The sequence below is a fragment of the Pogoniulus pusillus genome, chromosome 11 (genome assembly GCF_015220805.1).
Source record: "Pogoniulus pusillus isolate bPogPus1 chromosome 11, bPogPus1.pri, whole genome shotgun sequence".
In the NCBI taxonomy this organism is placed as follows: Eukaryota; Metazoa; Chordata; class Aves; order Piciformes; family Lybiidae; genus Pogoniulus; species Pogoniulus pusillus.
The window spans coordinates 13,352,976-13,372,768 of NC_087274.1; the positions used below are offsets into that span (position 1 = coordinate 13,352,976).

Sequence of the window (19,793 nt, forward strand, 5' to 3'; positions counted from 1 at the left end):
AATGGAAACTCCTGACTTCCAGTTTGTGCCTATTGCCTCTTGTCCTGGCACTGGGCACCACTGACAATTCTGCCTCAGTCCTCTTGCCCCTCACAGCTCCTTTAGCTCTTGCTGAGCATTGCTCAGATGCCCTCTGGAGCTGCTCTTCTGCAGACTCTCCTCCCTAGGCTCTCAGCCTTTCCTTCTTAGCAGCTTTTTAGGCTCCACTGGACTCTCCCCAGTAGTTCTTTGTCTCTCTTGAGCTGAGGAGCTCAGAACTGGACTCAGGACTCCAGATGTGTCCTCACCAGGTCAGAGAGGAGGAAGAGGAGAACCTCACTCTACCTGCAGGCCACACTCTTCTTTACACATCCCAGGATACCATTGGCCTTCTTGGCTTCAAGGGCACATTGCTGGCTCAAGGGGAACTTGCTGTCCTCCAGCATTCCCAGGTCCTTCTCTACAGAGCTGCTGCCCAGCAGGTCACCCCTCACCTGTCCTGCTGCAGGAGGTTGTTCCTCCCCAGGTGCAGGCCTCTACACTTCATGAGGTTCCTCTGTGCCCAACTCTCCAGCCTGTCCAGAGGCAATATGTGGATGGAAGCAAGACATTGGAGGATTGTGCTGGATTGATGGGAGCTGAGGCACGAGACAGCCAAAGGGCAACCAAAAGATCTGCTGTAGAAAGAGCTCTTCAGAAGGCCCAGGTCTAGCAACCCTTCAGAGTTGACTCTCAAAGCAGTTTTACATTTTACTGTATTTTTTGTGTCAAATTTCCCCCCTATCTGTGGTTTAGTTGTCACTGTTTCACAAAGCACCTTTGGTCTCCCAGCACCCTGAGGTCAGGATGTGAGTGCTGAAAAGTTTTGTTTCATTTCTGAGCCACTTCTGTTTGTCACTGGTGGGTTGAGACTGTTTTTAGATCAAAGTGCCTCTTGTTTGTGTAGGAAGCATCGCTTTGATGTTCTGCTCCCCATGAAGAAACTTCAGTGTACCATGGTGGTGGTTGCTTTGGTTCAGGAGAGGAGGACAGTGTTTACACCAGTGCTCAGAACAAAACTTCCCTTAGAATCAGAGAATCAGGGAGTTGTTTGGGTTGGAAAAGCCCTCTAAGATCAATGAGCTCAACCATCAGCCCAGCACCACCATGCTCACCAAACCATGTCCCCAACTGCTATGGCCACAGGTTTATTGAGCAAGGGAAGAGAGAGGCTCTGCCAAACCCAAGCATGAGCAATCCTCTGCAGAGCTTCTCCACCACTATGTTCCTGCTCTCTGCTATGGCTCAAGGGACCATCAGTCAAAGGATGACAGAATGTTGGGGGTTGGAAGGGACCTCTGGAGATCATGGAGTCCAGTCCCTGATGCTAGAGCAGGGTCACTCAGGGCAGGTCACACAGGAATGCATCAGATAGGTCCTGGAAGTCTCCAGAGAAGGAGACTCCACAGCCTCTCTGTGCAGCCTGCTCCAGGGCTCCAGCAGTCTCACACCAAAGAATCTTCTCCTCACGCTGAGGTGGAACCTTCCAGCTTGTACCCATTGTCCCTTGCCCTATCACTGGGCACCACTGAGAAAAGCCTGGTGCCTTCATCCTGACACCCACCCCTCAGATATTTATAGACATTGATCACATCCCCTCTGAGCCTTCTCTTTCTTCTCCAGACTAAAGAGCCGCAGGACTCTCAGTCTTTCTCCACAGGGGTCCACGGTTGGCATTCCCTCCGACTCCAGTGGCCCCGGGGAGATGTCTGCCCAGCTTCTGCTGAGGGCACTTCAGGCTTGAAAGCTGCTGAGACAGCCACCCTGAGGGCTGTGGTGACGGCGCAGTCCCTGTGCCCACCCAGACCTGTGCCTCCTCCCCTGGGGTGGTCCCTGGGTGCCCATCTCCCAGGAGCACTGTCCTGACCGTTCAGGTCCTCTCTGTCCGCACAGAGGTGGAGTCGGACATCCTGCGCCGCGTCCGCACGCTGCTGCGAGAGCTGGACGGGCACCGCCCTGCCTGCCAGTGCGACCGAGGTAAGCGGCAGCCCTGGCATGCTCTGTGCCCCATGCTGCCCTGCTGGGGCACTGCTTGGCTCCGAACCTCCCACTCCCCCCCTCTCAGCTGGTGACAGGGTGGAGGGGACACGGATGCCTCACCCCAGTGGCAGTGCTCTGCCCTTCCTAACCTGCTCTTGGAGATCAAATCTTTGGCATGCTCCTGGTGTCCACCTTGCACCATCTTCAGCTGACCCAGAATAGGACTGCAGCGTGGCTTGTCCCTTGCAGGGGGTCAATGACTGAAGCTGGGGGCAGAGAAGTGGAGAGTTTGACTCTGATGGGAGTGTCAAGGCAGCATCATAGGGGGTGACTTCTGCAGCAGCAGTGCCCAGGGCTCCTGGTCCCCCTATGACATCCTACCCCTGATCCAGCATTGCTCTGCTTGGCAACCTGACCTCTTCCTTGGCTTTCACTCCTCAGGGATGCTGCGATGGACCCTGCACAAAAAAATTGACCAGAACCCCAGCAACAGCTCCGTGGTGGTCAGGATCCTGGTGAAGGAGCTGGAAAGAGTAAGTGCCACCTCAGTCATCTCCTCTGAGCACCAAGCTTGGTCTCCCTGCAGCATGTGCCCTGCTGCAGGACCTGGAGGAGAGCTGGGGACTCAGCTCAGCTCAAAGAGATGAGCCTGGCTGGAGACTGTGGCTCATAGCACACAGTGAAAAATTGTGACAGAGAGCTTGTCCCCAGCTGATGGCAGCAAGGACCAGGGCTTGCCCCAAAAGGGACAGGGAGCCATGGGCACAGCAGGGAACTGCCCCAAGCTCCTCGATTCCACAGTAGGCAAAGGAAAGCAACCTTTGCAGACTGCAAAGAGCATGGTGCCAAATGCTTCAAACCACCCCTGTACCTCCTTCACCTCACCTCAGCCAGCTCTGGTCACAGGCAGTGGAAATTTGCCCTCCATGTCACTCATTCCACCCCAGAAGGTGGGTGGACTCTGGTTCCTGTCACTCACTTCCACTCCAGGTTAGAAACACCTAACCCAGGATCCTGTCCCGAGAGAAACTGATGGAAACTTCTCAGTGGATGTTCTGTCTCATGGACTTATCTTGTTTTCTGGTCTCTTGTAAACCCTCAGCAGCCTCAGCACCCTCGTGTGCTCTGGTTTGTGGTTTGGTGAGATGTTATCTCTCATAGCACCTTTTCTTTGCTGCCCTTATGAGCCTGCCTCATCATCCTCAGTGCCCTCTGATTCCGGTACAGGGATGAGTAGCCCATGGTCCCCTTCACCTCCTCCTCCCCACCCTGGTGATGGGCCTCTTGCTGCTCATGCTTTGTGCAGAAACCTCTCTGTACCCTTTTAAAGTCAGGATTGGAAGAGGTCTACAAGTCCAACCCTTAACCCAGCACTGCCAGGGCTCTTGGAGCAGCTCCTGGAGCCTCTACATCCACCAGTGTCTGTGTTGGCACCGTCTATCCCCTACACCCTTCCTGCATGGGATGCTCACCATCAGGTCCTACCTGTCCCAGGGACATCCTGCCCACCCTGATGGCTTGTGGAGGGATCCCAAACCCTACCTTGATCTGAGGAGCATCACCTCTAAGCCAGGATGCAGCCTGTGCTCATTGTGTGTCTCTTGAGCTGCTGGGCAGACAGAACCTAGCACACCCTGGCAGTTCCAGTGACTTCTCCACCTCTGGTCTCTGCTGCTGCCCATCCCAGCGTCCTGCCAGGCTCTGCCTGCACTGAGGCTGCCTTTTCTTTCCACAGGCAGAGCGAGGTGATTTCAGACATTACATCATCCCCTTGCTGCACACGCTGATGTACACCTTGATGCAGGTGAGCTGCAGTGGGCTTTGCTGGGGCAGGATCCAGTGAAAATCCCTCAGCACCTAGCTCTGTGCTGAAATATTCCAGCAGCTGCCCAGCAGAGCCATGGGACTGCCACGGCTGGACACAGCTCTGTCACTTGTGGCATGTATGGGAGCGAGAGGCTCTTCTAACTGACCACTTAGTCTGGTGGTGTTTAGGTGCCTGATGGTGCAGGAAATTGCTACCTGGCAAAATGTGTGTCCACAGTGAGCCTGATTCTGCTTCATATTCTGACTCTGCACATGGGTGAGGCCAATCCCCTCAATCAGTCCAGGCTGGAGAACAGCCCTGAGGAGAAGGACGTGGGGGTGCTGGGAGTGCAAAGCTGGAGATGAGCCAGCACCAAGCGCTGACAGCCCAGCCCCAGCCTGTTCTGGGCTGATCCCCAGCAGCATGGGCAGGGAGGGGATACTGCCCGTTTGCCATGCTCTGCTGAGACCCACCCCCACCCCCACAGTGCTGGGGCCAGCTCTGGAGTCCTCAGCACAGACAAGGACCTGTTGGAGTTGGACCAGAGGAGGCCACAGCAGTGCTGGCAGGGCTGGAAGCGCTCTGCTGTGAAGCTGGGCTGGAGAGGAGAAGGCAGCAGGGAGACCTTCTGGTGGCCTTTCAGTGCTTCAAGAGGCTGATCAGAAAGCTGGGGACAGAATTTTGGCAGGACAAGAGGTGATGGTTTGAAACTGAATGAGGGAGATTGAGACTGGAGAGATGGGAGAAATGTTTGACTCTGAGGGTGATGAGAGCCTGCCCCAGGTTGCTCAGAGAGGTGGGATATGCCCCATGGCTGGCACCATTGTGGGTCAGGTTGTTGGGGGCTGTGAGTAACCTGCTCTAGTTTCAGATGTCCCTCCTGACTGCAAGGGCTTGGCCTGGATGAGCTTTAAAGGTCCCTTCCAACCCAAGCCGTGTTGCCAGGTTATGATTCTGTGATCTTGCATTTGAACCCCTGTTGGCTTTGGGGTGGTTCTCTGCTCTCTCTGTTGTAGGGGTAGCAGCATCAGTGGTCACTGCCTGCAGCATCTCCTGATGTGCTCCTCTCTCACTGCAGGCTCCCTGCATCCCGGACGAGCTCTGGGGCAGGGTCTATGACTTCTGTAAGAAGCTGCTCACCCTGCCCCGGCCCTTCTGCACCATCGCTTTGGATTATGCTGCCAGGCTGAAGGTGGAAAGAGCAGCACCAGGTATGAGGCTTCCTCCATACTGCCTGTGGGAACTTGAGGGATTTCCATACTGGGCTGGCCTTTGGCTGACGCAGTGAGCAAGAGCAGAGATTGCTGCAGGCAGCTGGCCAAGTGCTTGGGAGTTCTGTGCTCCCCAATGCAAGGGAAACAGGGAACTACTGGAGAGAGTCCAGTGGAGGCTCCAGAGCTGCTGAAGGGCCTGGAGCAGCTCTGTGAGGAGCAAAGGCTGAGAGCCCTGAGGCTGCAAGCTTGCAGAAGAGCAGCCCCAGAGGGCCTCTGAGCTGTGCTCAGCAAGAGCTAAGGGAGCTGTGGGGTAAAAGAGGCTGGAGCCAGACTCTTGTCAGTGGTGCCCAGTGCCAGGGCAAGAGGCAAGGGGCACAAACTGGAAGCCAGGAGCTTCCATCTGACCAGGAGGTTTCTAGAAGCATCTTTGCTGTGAGGGTGCTGGAGCAGGCTGCCCAGAAAGGCAGGGGCAGATGCGGCTCGGCAGAGGCAGGCAGCGGAGCTGAGAGCCTGACGGTACCGGCCCTGCAGGAGGGCCGGAGGGGATCCTGCCTGCCCCTCCGCCAGCACAGCCCGGCAGGAGCAGGGACAGCAGCCCCGTCCCAGCCCGGGCAGCCCAAACCCCGCGGGGCAACGTCCCAGCGACAGCCTCCGGGCAGCCTGCGCCGGGCAGGGTCGGGCCCCGCCGCTGCCCCATCCCGCGACGGCTCCGCTGCTGCCGCCGCCGCTGCTTCCGTGCCGCTGGCCGCGGCCCCGGGACCCGCAGCGCTCCGCGCCCGCTGCTGCCTGCTGCCCCCTGCCGGCGCGGGGAGGGCTCGGCCCAAGCGCCCTAAGGAGCGGCTCCGGCAGCGGCTGGCCACGGAGGGGGCTGCGCCGCGGTGAACGAGTGCCCCTGCACCCTGCAATGCCGCGGGCAGAGCAGGTGCCAGCTGGGGCTGCCTCCACAGGTGGCATCACCTCCCTGCTCTGCTCTTCCTTCCCTCATCCCCGGGCTGGCCCTGCCAGCACCCCCAATCCCCCGACCCACAGCAGCTGGAAACCACAACCGGGCAAACCCCAGCAGTGCCCAAAGGAAAGGCAAGGAGGAGACAAAGCCTGGCTCTAAAAAACAGACACAAATTTATTCACTTTAAAAGAGAAGCGAAAATACAGAAATTCAGACCCAGATTGCTGTGCAGCCTGCAGAAAAGAGGCTTTAGGAAGAACTTACAGCAGCCTCCCAGGACCTGAGAGGGGCTGACAAGAAAGCTGGGAAGGGACTTTTGACAAGAGCTCGGAGGGATAGGATGAGAGGCAAGCTTGAGGAGGACAGATTTGTTCTGGACATGAGAAGGAAATTCTTTCTAGTGAGGGTGGTGAGATATTGGAACAGGTTGCCCAGGGAGGCTGAGTATGCCTCCTCCCTGGAGGTGTTCCAGGCCTTGAGCCACCTGGGCTAGTGGAAGGTGTCTCTGCCCCTGGCAGCAGGGGCATTGGAACTGCATGATCTTGGAGGTCCCTCCCAACCCAAACTATTCTATGAATCTACAGAAAGACCTCAACAAACATATTTACAGGAAAACATCAACAAACATATTTACAGGAACTACCTAAACTGAACTAAATAACCCACTGAAACTACCTAACTAACCTACTATAACTATCTAATTAACCTAAACTAACCTACTAAAACTATCTAACTAAACTAACCTACTGAAACAACCTTACTAAACTAACTAACCTACTTAAACTACCTAACCAAACTGAAACTAACTAACCTACTGAAACAACAACGAGAAGAACAAGCAAAGAACAACTAAAACAATCTTCTTCTGCAGCTGGCTCCTTGCCTCCAAGGAACCTGTAAGCAAAGGCAGCAAGTGAGCTGTTGGCACAAGGAGCAGCCCCTGGCCCAGCAGAGCTGGAGCTTGCTGAATGGCTCAGCTGCAGCTCGGGCACTGGATGTGCCAGGTGCTGGCAAAATCTGGGCAGAGCAGGACTCTGCTGCCAGCACTAGGCCCCACTGGCCTTTGGCTTACACTTGGGCAGCTGAGCCCTAAGGAATTGCTGCCTGCCCAAACTGCGTGGGTGGTGATGGCAGTGCCATGGTGGCAGTGGTGCCAACAGGACAAGGGGACAAGGTGCTGTGTCTCTGCAATGGGGGCCACATCACTAGACTGGCAGGGAGTGACCCAAGCCAGCTGTGGGCACAGAATGGGGCATACATGCCTGTGCTTGTGGAGGGATCCAGTCCACCTCCATGGGCTCCTCTCCAGGCTGGTCCACATCCATTTGCTCCTCTTCCACCACCCCATCGACCTCCATCTTCTCATCAACCTCCTCCATCTCCACATCCTTCTTCTCCAGCCTGGTTCTTCTTAGGCACATCCTAAGCCAAAAGTCAAGCAGGAAAGTTCATTGCCCTGCCCTGCCACAGCCAAGCAGACCTGTGGGACAGGGTCCTTGGCAGCCCTGCTCCCTTTTGCTGCCTGGCAAGATGCATCAGGCAAGAGGAGCCCTGAGCATGTGCCCAGCAGGAGCTTGCTGCAGCCTGGGTGGCTCCTTCACCACCAGCACCCACTGGCTGTGGCCAGCCTGTTTCTCCAGCCACCTTCTCCTCCTCATCTCCTTCCTCCTGGACTCCTTGGAGGTCTTGTGGATCTGCCAGAGCAGAGAGGGGAGAGATGAGTGGTTCTGCTCACTCCCCCTGTGGGGCCCGGGCCACAGGCCCAGCCCCATGCCTGCCCTGGCACTCAGAGGCTCCTTACCCCATCCTGGTGGCATCTGCGTGCTCTCTTGCACTGCGAGGGGGCCTGGCATCCCGAGGGACAGGCCTGGAAAGGGGCACAAAAGGCAGCAGCTCAGGCTCCAGGCAGGAAGCAGCTGCTCCTGACAAGCATCCCTGTGCTGTGAGCTGGGGACACTCAGGGCTTCTGCCCCCACCATCTGCCCAGAGGAGGGTCCCCACCCCGTGCCATGCCCAGGGTGCATGCTGAGGTCTGCCCAGCCAGCTGCAGGGTGCCCACCTCCTGCAGTGCAAGTTTCCTCTTCCTCGTTTCCATCTTATGCAGGGATGCTAAAGGTAAACAGGGAAGGCGTTGGGAGAGGTGAGAAGGGCTGGGCGAGGGTTTGAGGCACAGGGGGAAGAGCAGAAGGGCTGGGCCAGGAGCAGGGGTGAAGGGCAGCAGAGGGAGCAGGGCAGAGGGGCTGTGTTGTGGCCGTTGCCAGGCGCCGGCAGGTGCAGGTGCCCAGGGCAGTCCGGTGCTGGCCAATGGGAGCCGCAGAAGAGCTGAGGCGGTTGCAGCCTCGTGGGCAGCATCAGAGCCTTGTGCCCGGCAGGGTCTGGTGAGTGAGGCTGCGGCTGTGGCACAGCTGATGGAAGAAACTTGCAGAAGCTTCCTCCGCTGCAGACTGGAGCTCCCTGCAGCCCAGGCCGAGCTCATCAGCACCGCTGAGAGGACAGCAGTGCTGGAGCTGTCCATGGCTGAGAGGGCTGCAGCCCATGGAAGCGAATCCTGCTTGCAGCAGCATTTCTGGATTGTCTGCTGCAGGAGGGAAATTGCAGTGCTGCAGGAGAGCCCTGGCAGCAGCTTTCATGCTGAGGAGGAAGGAGCAGCAGAGACAACTTTGGGGCTGGGAGGCTAAACAAAGAGAACATAAATCAAATGAAGGCAGCGGTGGCCAGAGACCTGCCACCACCAGAGGTTCCTCAAGGAGACTTGAGGGATGTGCCATAAGCAGATCCTTTCTGTCCCCTTGCTCCAGCGCCCAGTCCTCAGGAACTGCACAAGGCACTTCAGACCAGCCTGGGGCCATCCCCTGGCCCAGCTCTGCTGTCCAAAGGTGGCCTCTGAATGCTCACACCCCAGACAGGCTGCAGGACCATGTTGGGGCTGCATCTGCTCCTGACCCAAAGGAAACTCCACTCCCTTGCAGAGTCCTGCCAGCTCTGCCATCCCTGATGGCCCTGGTGCAACTGGGCACTCTTGGCCAGCTCATTCCTCACTCACCATCCCCACTGCTGAGCAGCTACCAAGTGAACTTTCCTTTCAGGGGTCAGCCTGCGAGGATGCCACAGCTCGAGGCTCAGCTTCCACTGGGGTTCCCTAGCCTAAGCCTCGTACACAGCCCTGCAGCCCTGATGGGACAGCATTGGGCACCCCCTACACCTAGGCAGTGCCAGGGAAGGGGCCAGGGCTAGCCCAGGACACCAGGGTGAGAAGAGAGGAGCTGTCACCATGGCACACACTGCCCACAGCCTCATCATGATGATGATGCAAATGCATCAAGCAGGTCCAAGCTGCTGTGGGTGCCCCTGCTTTAGCAGGGGGGTTGCACTGGATGATCCCAGAGTCCCTTCCAAGCCCAGCATGCTGGGATTCTGGGGTTGTAGCTGAGCAATGCAGGGCACAGGGATCTTTCCCAGATCTTGGTGAGGATAAAACCCATCTCTCCTGCTGCAGAAACCTGCTCTGCTTTGCCTATGCACCCTGCTGTGGAGCTGGGGGCAGAAGCTGGGAGCAGAGCTCTTCCTCCTACTTCCAGCTCCACTCCCAAGCTCAGCATCCTCTAAACAAAAGAAAGCAAACATAGGAAATCCTGCCTGAATGAAAAGGTTCTTTTTATGTAGCATGGCCTAGTTTTGTCCTTGCCTGTGTTTAACTCTGGCCTCCATTCTTGGCTCTTTTCATCTCTTCTCCAGCAAGGGCTGATTGCTGACTCAGCAGGCCCATCCCTGACCTCTACATCAGGGATCCACTGCAGGGAGTTGTGGCATTCTTTCTTGTGCTCTGAGACCTGTGTCTTTGTCCTCTTGCCTTTGCCAGGTGCCTTGTACCAGAGAATGGTCATTTCTGAACAGAGTCTCAAAAGCAACCTGTACCCCTACCAGGAGAAGTGAGTAGCACCTCCCTGAGCTTCTGGTTCCTTTGGTTCCCTTCATTGTCTCCTAGCGCAGTGTCTCCTTTCCCTGTGCTCTCTGCCCACATCTGGAGGTGCTGGAAGGTGTCCAGAGAATGGCCACGAGAATGATCAGAGGGCTGGAGCTGCTCTGCTGTGAGGACAGGCTGAGAGAGTTGGGACTGTTCAGTCTGGAGAAGAAAAGGCTCTGAGGAGACCTATTGTGGCCTCCCAGCATCTGAAGAGGGCTACAGGAAAGCTGAGGAGAGGCTTTTTAGGGTGTCAGGTGATAGGACTGGGGGGATGGATCCAAGCTAGAGGAGGGGAGATTTAGACACTAGTGAACAAGTTCTTCACCGTGAGGGAAGTGAGAAACTGGAACAGGTTGCCCAGGAGGGTGATGGAAGCCTCATCCCTGGATGTTTTTAAGGCCAGGCTGGATGTGGCTCTGAGCAACCTGATCTAGTGTGAGGTGTCCCTGCCTATGGCAGGGGATTGGAACTGGATGATCCTTGGGGTGCCTTCCAGCCCTGACAATTCTGTGGTTCTGTGTGGGGACACAAACTGGTGGAATCCAGCACCTATCTCACAGGAGCTTTGCATTAGGAGCAGCATTTTCCTCCCCTGTGTCCCAGTTGATTTCTCTGGTGCTGGGAGGCAGGGAGCTTCCCTTGGTGGGCAGACAGGGCAGAGAAGGGAATATCAGCAGGAATCAGAGTCACAGAATCCTTGAGGCTGAGAGAGATGTTTAAGGTCATGGAGTCCAGCATTTAACCCCACACTACTGAAACCTACTGCTCAACCATGTCCCTCAGCACCATCTACACAGCTTTGAAACTGCTCCAGGGATGGGGACTTCACAGCTTCCAGGCCTTGACAACCCTTTGGGGGAACAAAGTGTTCCTCCTGTCCAGCCAAAACCTCTGCTGGGACCACTCGAGGCTGTTTCTTCTCATCCTATCACTTGCTCCTTGGGAGAAGAGACCAAGCCTCAGTTGGCTTCAACCTCCTTCCAGGGTGCTACAGAGATCCAGAAGGTCTCCCTCAGCCTCCTTTTCTCCAGGCTGAACACCCCCAATGCCCTCAGCTGCTCCTTGCAAGAGCTGTGCTCCAGCCCGTCCCCAGCTTCATTGCCCTTCTCTGCAGCTGCTCCAGCTCCTCAGTGTCTTTCTTGCCCTTTCTCTGCACGGGATAAGAAAGACTTGAGCTGCTTGTGCCAGCCCTGCTGTCAGGAATGAGGAGTCCTCATCTCACCTCTCTCCTTTCCCATCCTCTTGCCCCACACAGGATTTTCCTCTTTGCTGATCCTGACCTGCTCTCTGAAGCCATCTGCCAGGCGCTGCTCAGCGACACAGAGGCAGCTCAGGTGTCCCAGAGCCCCCGGGCCTGCATGTGCTACGTTATCATCCATGCCATGCAGGCAGCCCTGGGTGAGGGCTGTGCCAGCAGTGGCCTGAAGGCAAGCCTGCAGGTAAGCAGCAGCACTTCTGATGCACCACGGATGGTGCTCCAGCAATGCTACTCTTGCTGGGCACCTTGGAGCAAGGGAAGCTTCTCTGGCCCATGGAAACATCCCCAGCAGCCCCACTGCTGCCTGCATGGGCTAGAAGCAGAGCTGGACTTAAACTAAAAAGATCCTTCAGATACAAAGGAGTTGCTGGAGCAGGAGGCAGAGGTTCAGAGCCTTCATGGTGAGGCTTCAGGTCAGCACAGTAAATCTGGGCTCTGCACAAAACCAGGTCACTGCAAAAGCATCTCAGTGGGAATCACAGATTTGTTTGGGCTGGAAGGGACTTCTGAGACCGTGTTTGAACTGCTGTTCTCCAAAACCTCCTTCAAGGAGCTGTGAGAGCACAGTAAGACCAAAGTTCAGGTCAGAAAGGTGTCATGTCAGGGGCTCTCAGTGATTCCCTCTCTGAGGACACCTTTGTGTGTCTGCTGCCTCCCTCTCCTGAGGATCCCTTGTGCTGCCAGCTCTGCTGCAGGAGCTCCAGCAGCCTCTGAGGCTGCAGTGTCCACCCTCTGCAAAGCTGCCAGGAAAGCATGCAAAGAAGGCAGCAGAGCCAACACCTCTTCTCCAGCAGCCTTCCCTGGGGACAAGAGGACATTTGCATCCCCTGCTGCAGGCCTCATTTGCCCTCTTTGTGCCCACTTGCACAAGCCTGCCTGTGGAGCAGGTCCTGTCTACACAGCTTCTGGTGTTAATGGCTGCTCCTCCCCACAGGACATGCCCATGGGCGAGGTGGAGCACTGGTTCCAGCAAGTGGTGGCAGCAGTGGAGTCTGCAGGACAGGAGGGCAGCGCAGAGCACGGCCAGCACACAGCCAGGCTGGAGGAGATTCACCAGGCTGTCCTCAGCTCTCTGCAGGCAGGTGAGCCCCTGCTGGCTGGAGGGAGCTGCACAAGCTGCCAGGCCCCTGCCTCTCCACTGTGTCCTCACCGTTGCCCTGTGTGATGGTTTGGGTGTTACCCACACACGCACACCCCACCTTATGAAATCACCCAGACTGGACTCAGCTGAGCTGGCAATTAAGAATGAAGCTTTACATTTACAGCTTAGCACAACAGACAAGCAGATATTCACTCTCCCACCCTCTTCCCACAGCAGAGATTCTCCAGGCTTCTGAGCTTCTTTGTGGCCTCCTCTGGACCCTCTCCAGCACTTCCATGTCCTCCTTGTGTGGTGGGCTCCAGAGGTGGATGCAGTGCTGCACATGGGGTCTCAGCAGAGCATAATCACCTCTGAAAACAGTGTACAAGTGCTCAAGCTTCCTTCTTCCTGCAGGCAATGCTGCCACGGGAGGGCTGCAGGGCACCCCTCTGCCTAACCCCAACATCAGCTTTCACCTCTGGACAGAAGATGAGCAACTCTGTGAGTGCCTAAGGGGCCTGTGGGCAGCTGGGATGCTTCCTGAGCTGGGGAGCCTGTGCAAAACTTGTTCTTTAGCCTTGCTTCTTGACTTGTGTGAGTTTCACATCAGCCCAGGGCCAATCTGAAGTAGGCTCCTGCTGGCTGCAGCAGCCTCTCTTCTGGTGGGGTGTTGGGGTCAGGCCAGAGAATCACAGAATGGTATGGTTGGAAAGGACCTCTGGGCATCACAGAGTCTGAGCCCCTGCCCAGGCAGGTTTGCCTGGGGAAAGTCACACAGGAACACAGCCAGATGAGTTTGAAAGTCTCCAGAGAGGGAAGCTCCAGCACCTCCCTGGGCAGCCTGCTCTAGGTCACCTGTAGGGCTATATTCAGTCAGAGGATTTCCTCCTCATGTTTGATGGAGCTTCTTCCCTTGCAGCCCATTGCCCCTTGTCCTGTCTGGGCACCAGTGGGGAGGTGAGGTGAAGGAGATGTGGAGAGGACTGTGTGGGGGCAGGCTGAGGCAGGGCTTGCCCAAAGGACCTAATCTCGGTGCCAGTGAGCTCTCTTCAATGCTGCGATGGGGAATGGGACTGCAGAGCTGACTGCTCTTAGACCTGCTGCAGGAGGTGTCGGCCCCAGGCTCTGCATGAGAAGAGGGCAGCTGCAGCAGCCTGGCTTTGGTTGCATTTCTCAAGCTCCCCTCTCCCTGCAGGGAAGGAGCTGGGGCTGTTCATCCGCCCCGGGTGGCAGAGCTGCCAGCCTGACTGCCTCGGCCAGGAGCTGGACACCTCTGGGATGCAGGACATCCTTTCTGGCTGCGAGTGCTGCCAGCAGAGTCGCTTCTCCGTGCTCTCCACCGACAGCGGCATCGAGCGGGACCTGCCCCTGCCGGCTGAGGAGTCCCTCGGCCCCTGCGGCGCGGAGCCGGAGCGCTGCCGGCTCCTCAGGAAGGGCGGCATGAAAAAGAAGCCGTCCGCACTGGAGAGCGTGGTCTTCCTGCAGGCTGGCGGCAGTGGTGCTGCGCTGAAGCCCCCAGGGAAGCTGCAGAGGAGCCCTGGCCCCACTCTGGGGCCTGCAGCCCAGCTCCAGAGGCTGCACACTGCCCGCGTCGTGCTGCTGGGGGACGACCGCGTCCTGGGGCGCCTGGCCAGAGCCTACCACTCTTGGAGGTGACTTGGTGGCCACAGCTTCTTTGGCTCTGGGCACTTGGGGGAAGGGAGTACAGAGTGGGGGCTTTGCTCTTCATCCTGTTGCAGCCAAGGTGGGACCCCATCCCCACCCCATCCTCACCCCATTTCCACCTCATCCCCACTGCATCCTCACCACATCCCCACCCAATCCTCAACCCAATGCTACCTCATCCCCACCCAATCCTCACTCCACCCCCCCACCATGCCCACCTCTCCCTCACCCCATCCCTACCCCATTCTCTGGTGCAAGATGGAACCCGCTTGTTCCACACCTAAATGCATCTGACTTGGCTGGCTGCAGGGACTGCTTAGGTTCTGCTGGCCCCAGTGGTGCACCTGGTGAGTTTTTCCCTTCTGTGCACGGGAAGGGGTAAATGAACAATGAATGAGGCAAGAGATTGTCCTACCCAAAGGAAAAAATCCTCAAGAGAAGCTGCTTCACAGGTGGCTCTTCCCAGCTGCTTCACAAGGGCCAGCAGAGCAGCACGGGGTGGGTCTGGGCTGCAGTGCAGGCAGAAGCCTGGGGAGCAGAGTTAGTGCAAAGAGGGCAACCAGTCCCAGCCAAGAGCTTGTCTGCAGGTGGGACCAGAGGACTCTTGGGGTCCCTCCCAGGCTGGCACCCTGTGATTCTGTGCACACCCTTGGCCACTTCATCTCCGTCTGCTTCATTTAGGGACCCAGGGGCACTACAGCCATCCCCTGCCACTGGGCACAGGAGGAGGGTGAGGGGGACAGGTGCTCCTGGTGCAGAGCAGCTTCAGGCTGCTGGCAGTGCCAGCCTTGGCCAAGAGCCATGTTCTTCATGTTCTTCCCCCTTCCCCTCGTGACTCAGCTGTTTCTTTTCCCATCTCAAGGAAGCGAGAGACACGGAGAGCTTTCCTGACTCCCAGGCTGAACCTGCACTTCTACTACGTCCCAGTTGTGGCAGAGCAGCCAAGCACCTGGGTGAGACTGGGCTTGGCAGCTCTGGGTGCTGCTGCCAGCAACTGAGGGTGGGTTTGGAGGAAGAGCAGGGTGTTGCAGCAATTCACATCCCTTAATGGCCTGTTCCTAGAACAAGGAGGATGGGAGTGAGGACAGGGTGGTGGGGCTCAGTTTGCAGGCTGGCTGTGGGAAGTGAACGCTTGAGGAGGTGAGACTGAGACTGGAGAGGAGGAATAAATTCTTCAGTGAGGGTGCTGAGACACTGGCACAGGTTGCCCAGGAAGGGTGTGGATGCCCCCTCCCTGGAGGTGTTCAAGGCCAGGCTGGATGGATCTTTGAGCAAGCTGGGCTGGTGGGAGGTGTTGCTCCGCATGGCAGGGGCTTGGAAGTGGATGGTCTGCAAGTTCCCTTCCAAACCAAACCATTCAGTGAAGCCAAGAAATCCATGAGACACAGAGACATTCAGGTTGTTCCAACCACCCTGACAGGTGAGAGCTCACAGCCAGTAGCCACTTGTGCTCCAGGAGGATCTGGGCAGCTTTAGCAAAGGCTTGATGCTTTTCTCACCTCCTAGAGGCACAGAGCAAGCAGCAGTCAGCCCTTGCCAAGGGCTTTGCCTGCTGGACCATGGCCCCAGTTTGAGTTCTGCAGTTTCTCCTGAGCACATCTCAAACCTTCTGACAGCCTTGAGACTGTCACAAACAAACAGCTGCAGTCCTCACAAGGTTCACAGCTGGCCCAGAGCTGGCTGTGAGTGCTGGCCAATGTGTCACTATGCAAAGGAGGATTGCTGGGGCACTGGGGCCAGGCTCTTGTCAGTGGTGCCCAGTGACAGAACAAGGTAAAATGGGCACAAGCTGGAGACCAGCAGGTTGCACCTGAACAGCAGGAGAAAGTTCTTTGGTGAGAGGGTGCTGGAGGCCTGGAGTAGGCTGCCCGGAGAGGTTGTGGAGTCTCCTTCCCTGCTGAGATTCCAACCCCAGCTGGGCATTGTGACCCCGGGCAGGCTGCTGTGGGTGCCCTGCTTTAGCAGTGGGGTTGGACTGGTTGATCCCCAGAGGTCCTGAGCACCTGCTAGATGAGTGCTGCCAGAAACGTTTGGCCACGGGGAGGTATAGGGGAGCTGCTCAGATGGCATTTGTGCCCCAGCTCCTTCTGCCTCCCCTTTGGCTCCTGCTGTTGAGCCATGACCGTACTGAGCTGTGTTTTCCTCCAGCAGGACCACCCTGCCACGGGCCAGGAGGAGCTGTGTGAGGTGGGCGCATACCTGGGCAGAGCTGACCCATGGTACCAGAGCAACATCAACTCTCTGTGCCACATGATTCCTAAGCTGGCTACCATGGTAAGAGGGAAACCTGCCCAGCTCTCCATCCTGCCCACTTCCCAAACACTCCTGCTGGAGCTGAGGACAAACTCATGCCCTGCTGGGCTCCTCCATGCCCCAGACAGAGCCTAAAATAGAAATGCACAAATCCAGGCCGGGTGCAGAGCGGGTTGAGAGCAGCCCTAAAGAAAGAGACTTGGGGATGTTGGTTGCTGAGAAGCTCCCCAGGACCTGGCAGTGCCCTCCTGCAGCCCAGCAGGCAGGTGTGTCCTGGGCTCCATCCACAGGAGTGCAGGCAGCAGGGCAAGAGAGGGGATTGTGCCCCTTGACTCTGCTTTGCTGAGGCCTCAGCTCCAATCCTGCCTCCAGCATAAAGAAGGACACAAAGCTGCTGGAGTGAGGCCAGAGCAGGCCACAAAGAGGAGCCAAGGACTGGAGCAGCTCTGCTGTGAGGACAGGCTGAGGGAGCTGGTGGAGTGCAGCCTGGAGAAGAGAAGGCTCTGGAGGGACCTTAGAGCTGCCTTCAAATACCCAAAGGGATCCTGCAGGAGGGCTGCAGAGGGACTTCTCCTAAGGGGCTCCAGAGACAGGCCAAGGGGCAATGGTTTGAAGCTAAGGCAGAGCAGGGCTAGACTGCATCTGAGGAAGACGTTCTTGAGTACAAGGGTGGGGAGACTCTGGAACAGGTTGCCCAGGGGGGTTGTGGATTCCCTCTCCCTGGAGGTGCTCAGGGCCAGGCTGGATGAGTGCCCCTGGAGTAAATGATCTCTGATGGCCCTTCCACCCCAAACCATCCTATGAGATTTGAAATGCTCGGCCCAGACCCTGACAGCCAGGAAGGTTGATGTGGTTAACACTGCCCCAGTCCACAGCAGCCATTTGCTCTGAGGGGTTTTGAGCAAGGGACAGGCAATGGCAGATTTCAAGAAAGGAAATGTCAGTGAGTCAGTCCCTGAGCCCCCCCAGCTCTGCTTTCCTGGCACTGGGAGCCACCCTCCACAGCCCACAAACCAGGCTGGGGGTGGGCAAAAGCCTTTGCCTCTCTCATTGCCTCCCACTAGTTAGGGGAGAGCATAAACTCAAGGGTGCTTGGGTGTGCTGGAGAGCTGGGGCAGGATGGCAGAGAATCAGAGAATTGTGTGCTTGGAAAAACCTCAGGGATGATGCAGTCCAGGCACCAACCCAGCCCCACCATGGCCATCAAACCATGACCCTGCTGCAGCAGAGGAGCAGTCACTGCATGGCCAAACTGGGCTGTGGCTTGCAAAGAGCTGGGGAAGCTTTGGTAATTACTGGGACAACATCACCAGGACTTGGAATCAGGCTCCTGCCTGTGTGCCCTGAGCAAGTGACAGAGAATCGTGGAGCCACTGAGGCTGGGAAAGCTCAATGGGAGGGAGGGTTGGTGGCAGTGCCCTTGAGAAGTGGCTGTGGCTGACCCAAACTGTGATTTCCCACCCCAGCCTTCCTCTCCAAGCAAGCATCTTGTGCCTGACCTCTTCATCACTGATGTCATCGCTTACTACACTCGCATGGGCACGCAGCCTGTCTGCTTCCAGCTCTATGCTGTGAAGGTAGGTGACACCTCCTTGTGCCTGCTCGTGGCCCTGACAGGGCATGCAGACCCCCTCTGCAGGCAGAGCTGTGTCAGGTCAAGGGGGGTTAAGAGGCTTTCAGCAGATCTGGGTCTGCACCTCTTGTGGTGCTCAATGCATCTCCTTGCCAGCTCTTTGCCAGCCTCCCAGACCTAAGGACTGCTGTAGCACATCTGCTGGCAGTGGTGCTGCAATGACTATTTCAGGATCACAGGGGACAGCAAAGTGAGCCTTGAAGTTAGTAAGGCCTCAGATTCCCTGCTCTGCCGGGTCTGGGTTTGCTTAGGAGCTCTGGCACCTCCTGCTGCTTTTGGTGCTGGGAGCAAAGAGGAGTTCTGAGTGGCCTCGCCCAAACCTTCCTGTGCCTTGCAGAGGCTTTGCAGGGCTTCCTGGAACACCTTTTGATTGATTTCCTGCCAGCCCTTCTCAGAAACGGTGTCAGAGTGAGACCTGACATTTGGTGTGACAGCAGCAAGGAGCTGCTCTATTTGGTCATGTAACAGCAACTCCCCAGCTGCTGCTCTGGCAGGTTCTCCCCTTCAAGCTCAGGCTGGCACTGCTGAAGATAGCTGCCTTGGATCTGTCCACAGCCCATGTGGTAACCTGCTGCAGCAGGGCAGCAGCCACTGCATGGACAAGCTGGCATGTGGCTTGCAAAGGGCTAGAAAAGCTTTGCTGATACCAGTAGGACCCCAGCAGGGCTTAAAATCCTACAATCCTAGAATTGCTCGAGTTGGAAAAGGCCTCTGAGATCATCCAATCCAACCAGCAACCCAGCACCTCCATGGCCACTAAACCATGGTCCCAGCTGCCATGGCCACAGGTTTGCTGAACAGCTCCAGGGATGGGGACTCCACCACCTCCCTGGGCAGGCTCTGCCAATCCCTGACCACTCTTGCAGCAAAGACATTTCTCCTCATCTCCAGCCTAACCCTCCCCTGGCACAACTTCAGGACATCTCCTCTCCTTCTCTCACCTGACACCAGAGAGAGAGACCAACCCCACCTCACTGCAACCTCCCTCCCGGGAGCTGTAGAGAGCAATGAGGTCTGATGCCATGCAGCCTGGGCACACTCACAGCCCCTGCTCTTCAGCTTGTGTGGCTGAGGGTGTGGGGCTTTTGCTGATTTTTTATTTCACTCATTTCTTCTCCAAGTTAAAAGGCAGATGAGGAAGGGAGTGGTTGGAGGAGGGGAAAGAGGAACTGACTGCAGATTTGGGGTTTGGAGAGAGGCACCTAACCCACCCTGTTGTCACACAGGCTGTGGTGCTGCTTTGTCTGGGAGCACTGAGCCTGTTTAGCCTTTCTGGGCAATGCCAGGCTGTTCCCCTTGGGCTGCAGAGAGGTTTCCTAGAAGTGAGAATCAAGTTGCAGTCGGATGCAGGGCAGGCAGTGGCCATCAGAGGTTCTCCAGGATCTTCTCTTTGCATTGTGCTCGAAGCAAGTCCAGGAACAGGAAAAGATAGACTTGTCTGAAGTGACCACGGTGCTGATGCCTCAGAAATTGCCTTGAAGCTAAGGCTGCATCGGCAGTCAGGCTTGGGCAGCTGGAAGCAGCCTTCTCTGTGAGTGTGCAGTGAGAGCCAGTGGCAGGAGACACTGCCTGCGGCTCTGCTGACTGCTCCAAGAGCCTCCTGGCATGACCTAGGCTTCGGGAAGCAGAGCACAAGCAGTTATCTCCATCCCACAGGCACCCTGGCTACCGTGAGGAGGTCCTGGGTTCCTTGGATAGAGTCACAGCTGGGTGCTGCAGAGAGCCTTTGGCAGTCCCCAGCCCAGTGTGACACCCCGAGGGGAGGCGCAGAGGAGCTGCCGTTGCAGCTTTTCCTCTCTTTCAGCTGTTCTTCAGGGACCCAGCGCAGGAGCCAGCCGAGGAGGTGTTCCTGACGGAGCTGCGCACCCAGGTGCAGGACAGCAGCTCCCCCAGAGGTATGTGTGCGCCCTCGCTGGAGCCCTGCAGCCAGAGCTGCCATCCTGGGGGGGTCCTGCCACAGCAGCTCCCCCAGAG

At 57.0% G+C, this 19,793-nt stretch overlaps 1 protein-coding gene across 4 annotated transcripts in view; it reads left to right on the forward strand.

The window, feature by feature from the left end:
- Window positions 1–19,793, forward strand: part of PIK3R6 (phosphoinositide-3-kinase regulatory subunit 6) — a 40,449-nt gene that overhangs the window by 15,342 nt on the left and 5,314 nt on the right. Inside the window, exons 3-15 of one of the 4 annotated variants that reach the window (XM_064151779.1) lie at window positions 1,912–1,995; window positions 2,440–2,531; window positions 3,734–3,802; window positions 4,884–5,016; window positions 9,825–9,894; window positions 11,185–11,368; window positions 12,122–12,269; window positions 12,683–12,769; window positions 13,464–13,920; window positions 14,796–14,886; window positions 16,082–16,207; window positions 17,653–17,763; window positions 19,624–19,714. In XM_064151779.1, coding sequence (XP_064007849.1) covers window positions 1,912–1,995; window positions 2,440–2,531; window positions 3,734–3,802; window positions 4,884–5,016; window positions 9,825–9,894; window positions 11,185–11,368; window positions 12,122–12,269; window positions 12,683–12,769; window positions 13,464–13,920; window positions 14,796–14,886; window positions 16,082–16,207; window positions 17,653–17,763; window positions 19,624–19,714 — 1,743 coding nt within the window. Of the gene's footprint in view, window positions 1–1,782; window positions 1,996–2,439; window positions 2,532–3,733; window positions 3,803–4,883; window positions 5,017–9,824; window positions 9,895–11,184; window positions 11,369–12,121; window positions 12,270–12,682; window positions 12,770–13,463; window positions 13,921–14,795; window positions 14,887–16,081; window positions 16,208–17,652; window positions 17,764–19,623; window positions 19,715–19,793 lie in introns of those variants that run through there. The other 3 variants (XM_064151780.1, XM_064151782.1, XM_064151781.1) reach the window with 3 other exon arrangements.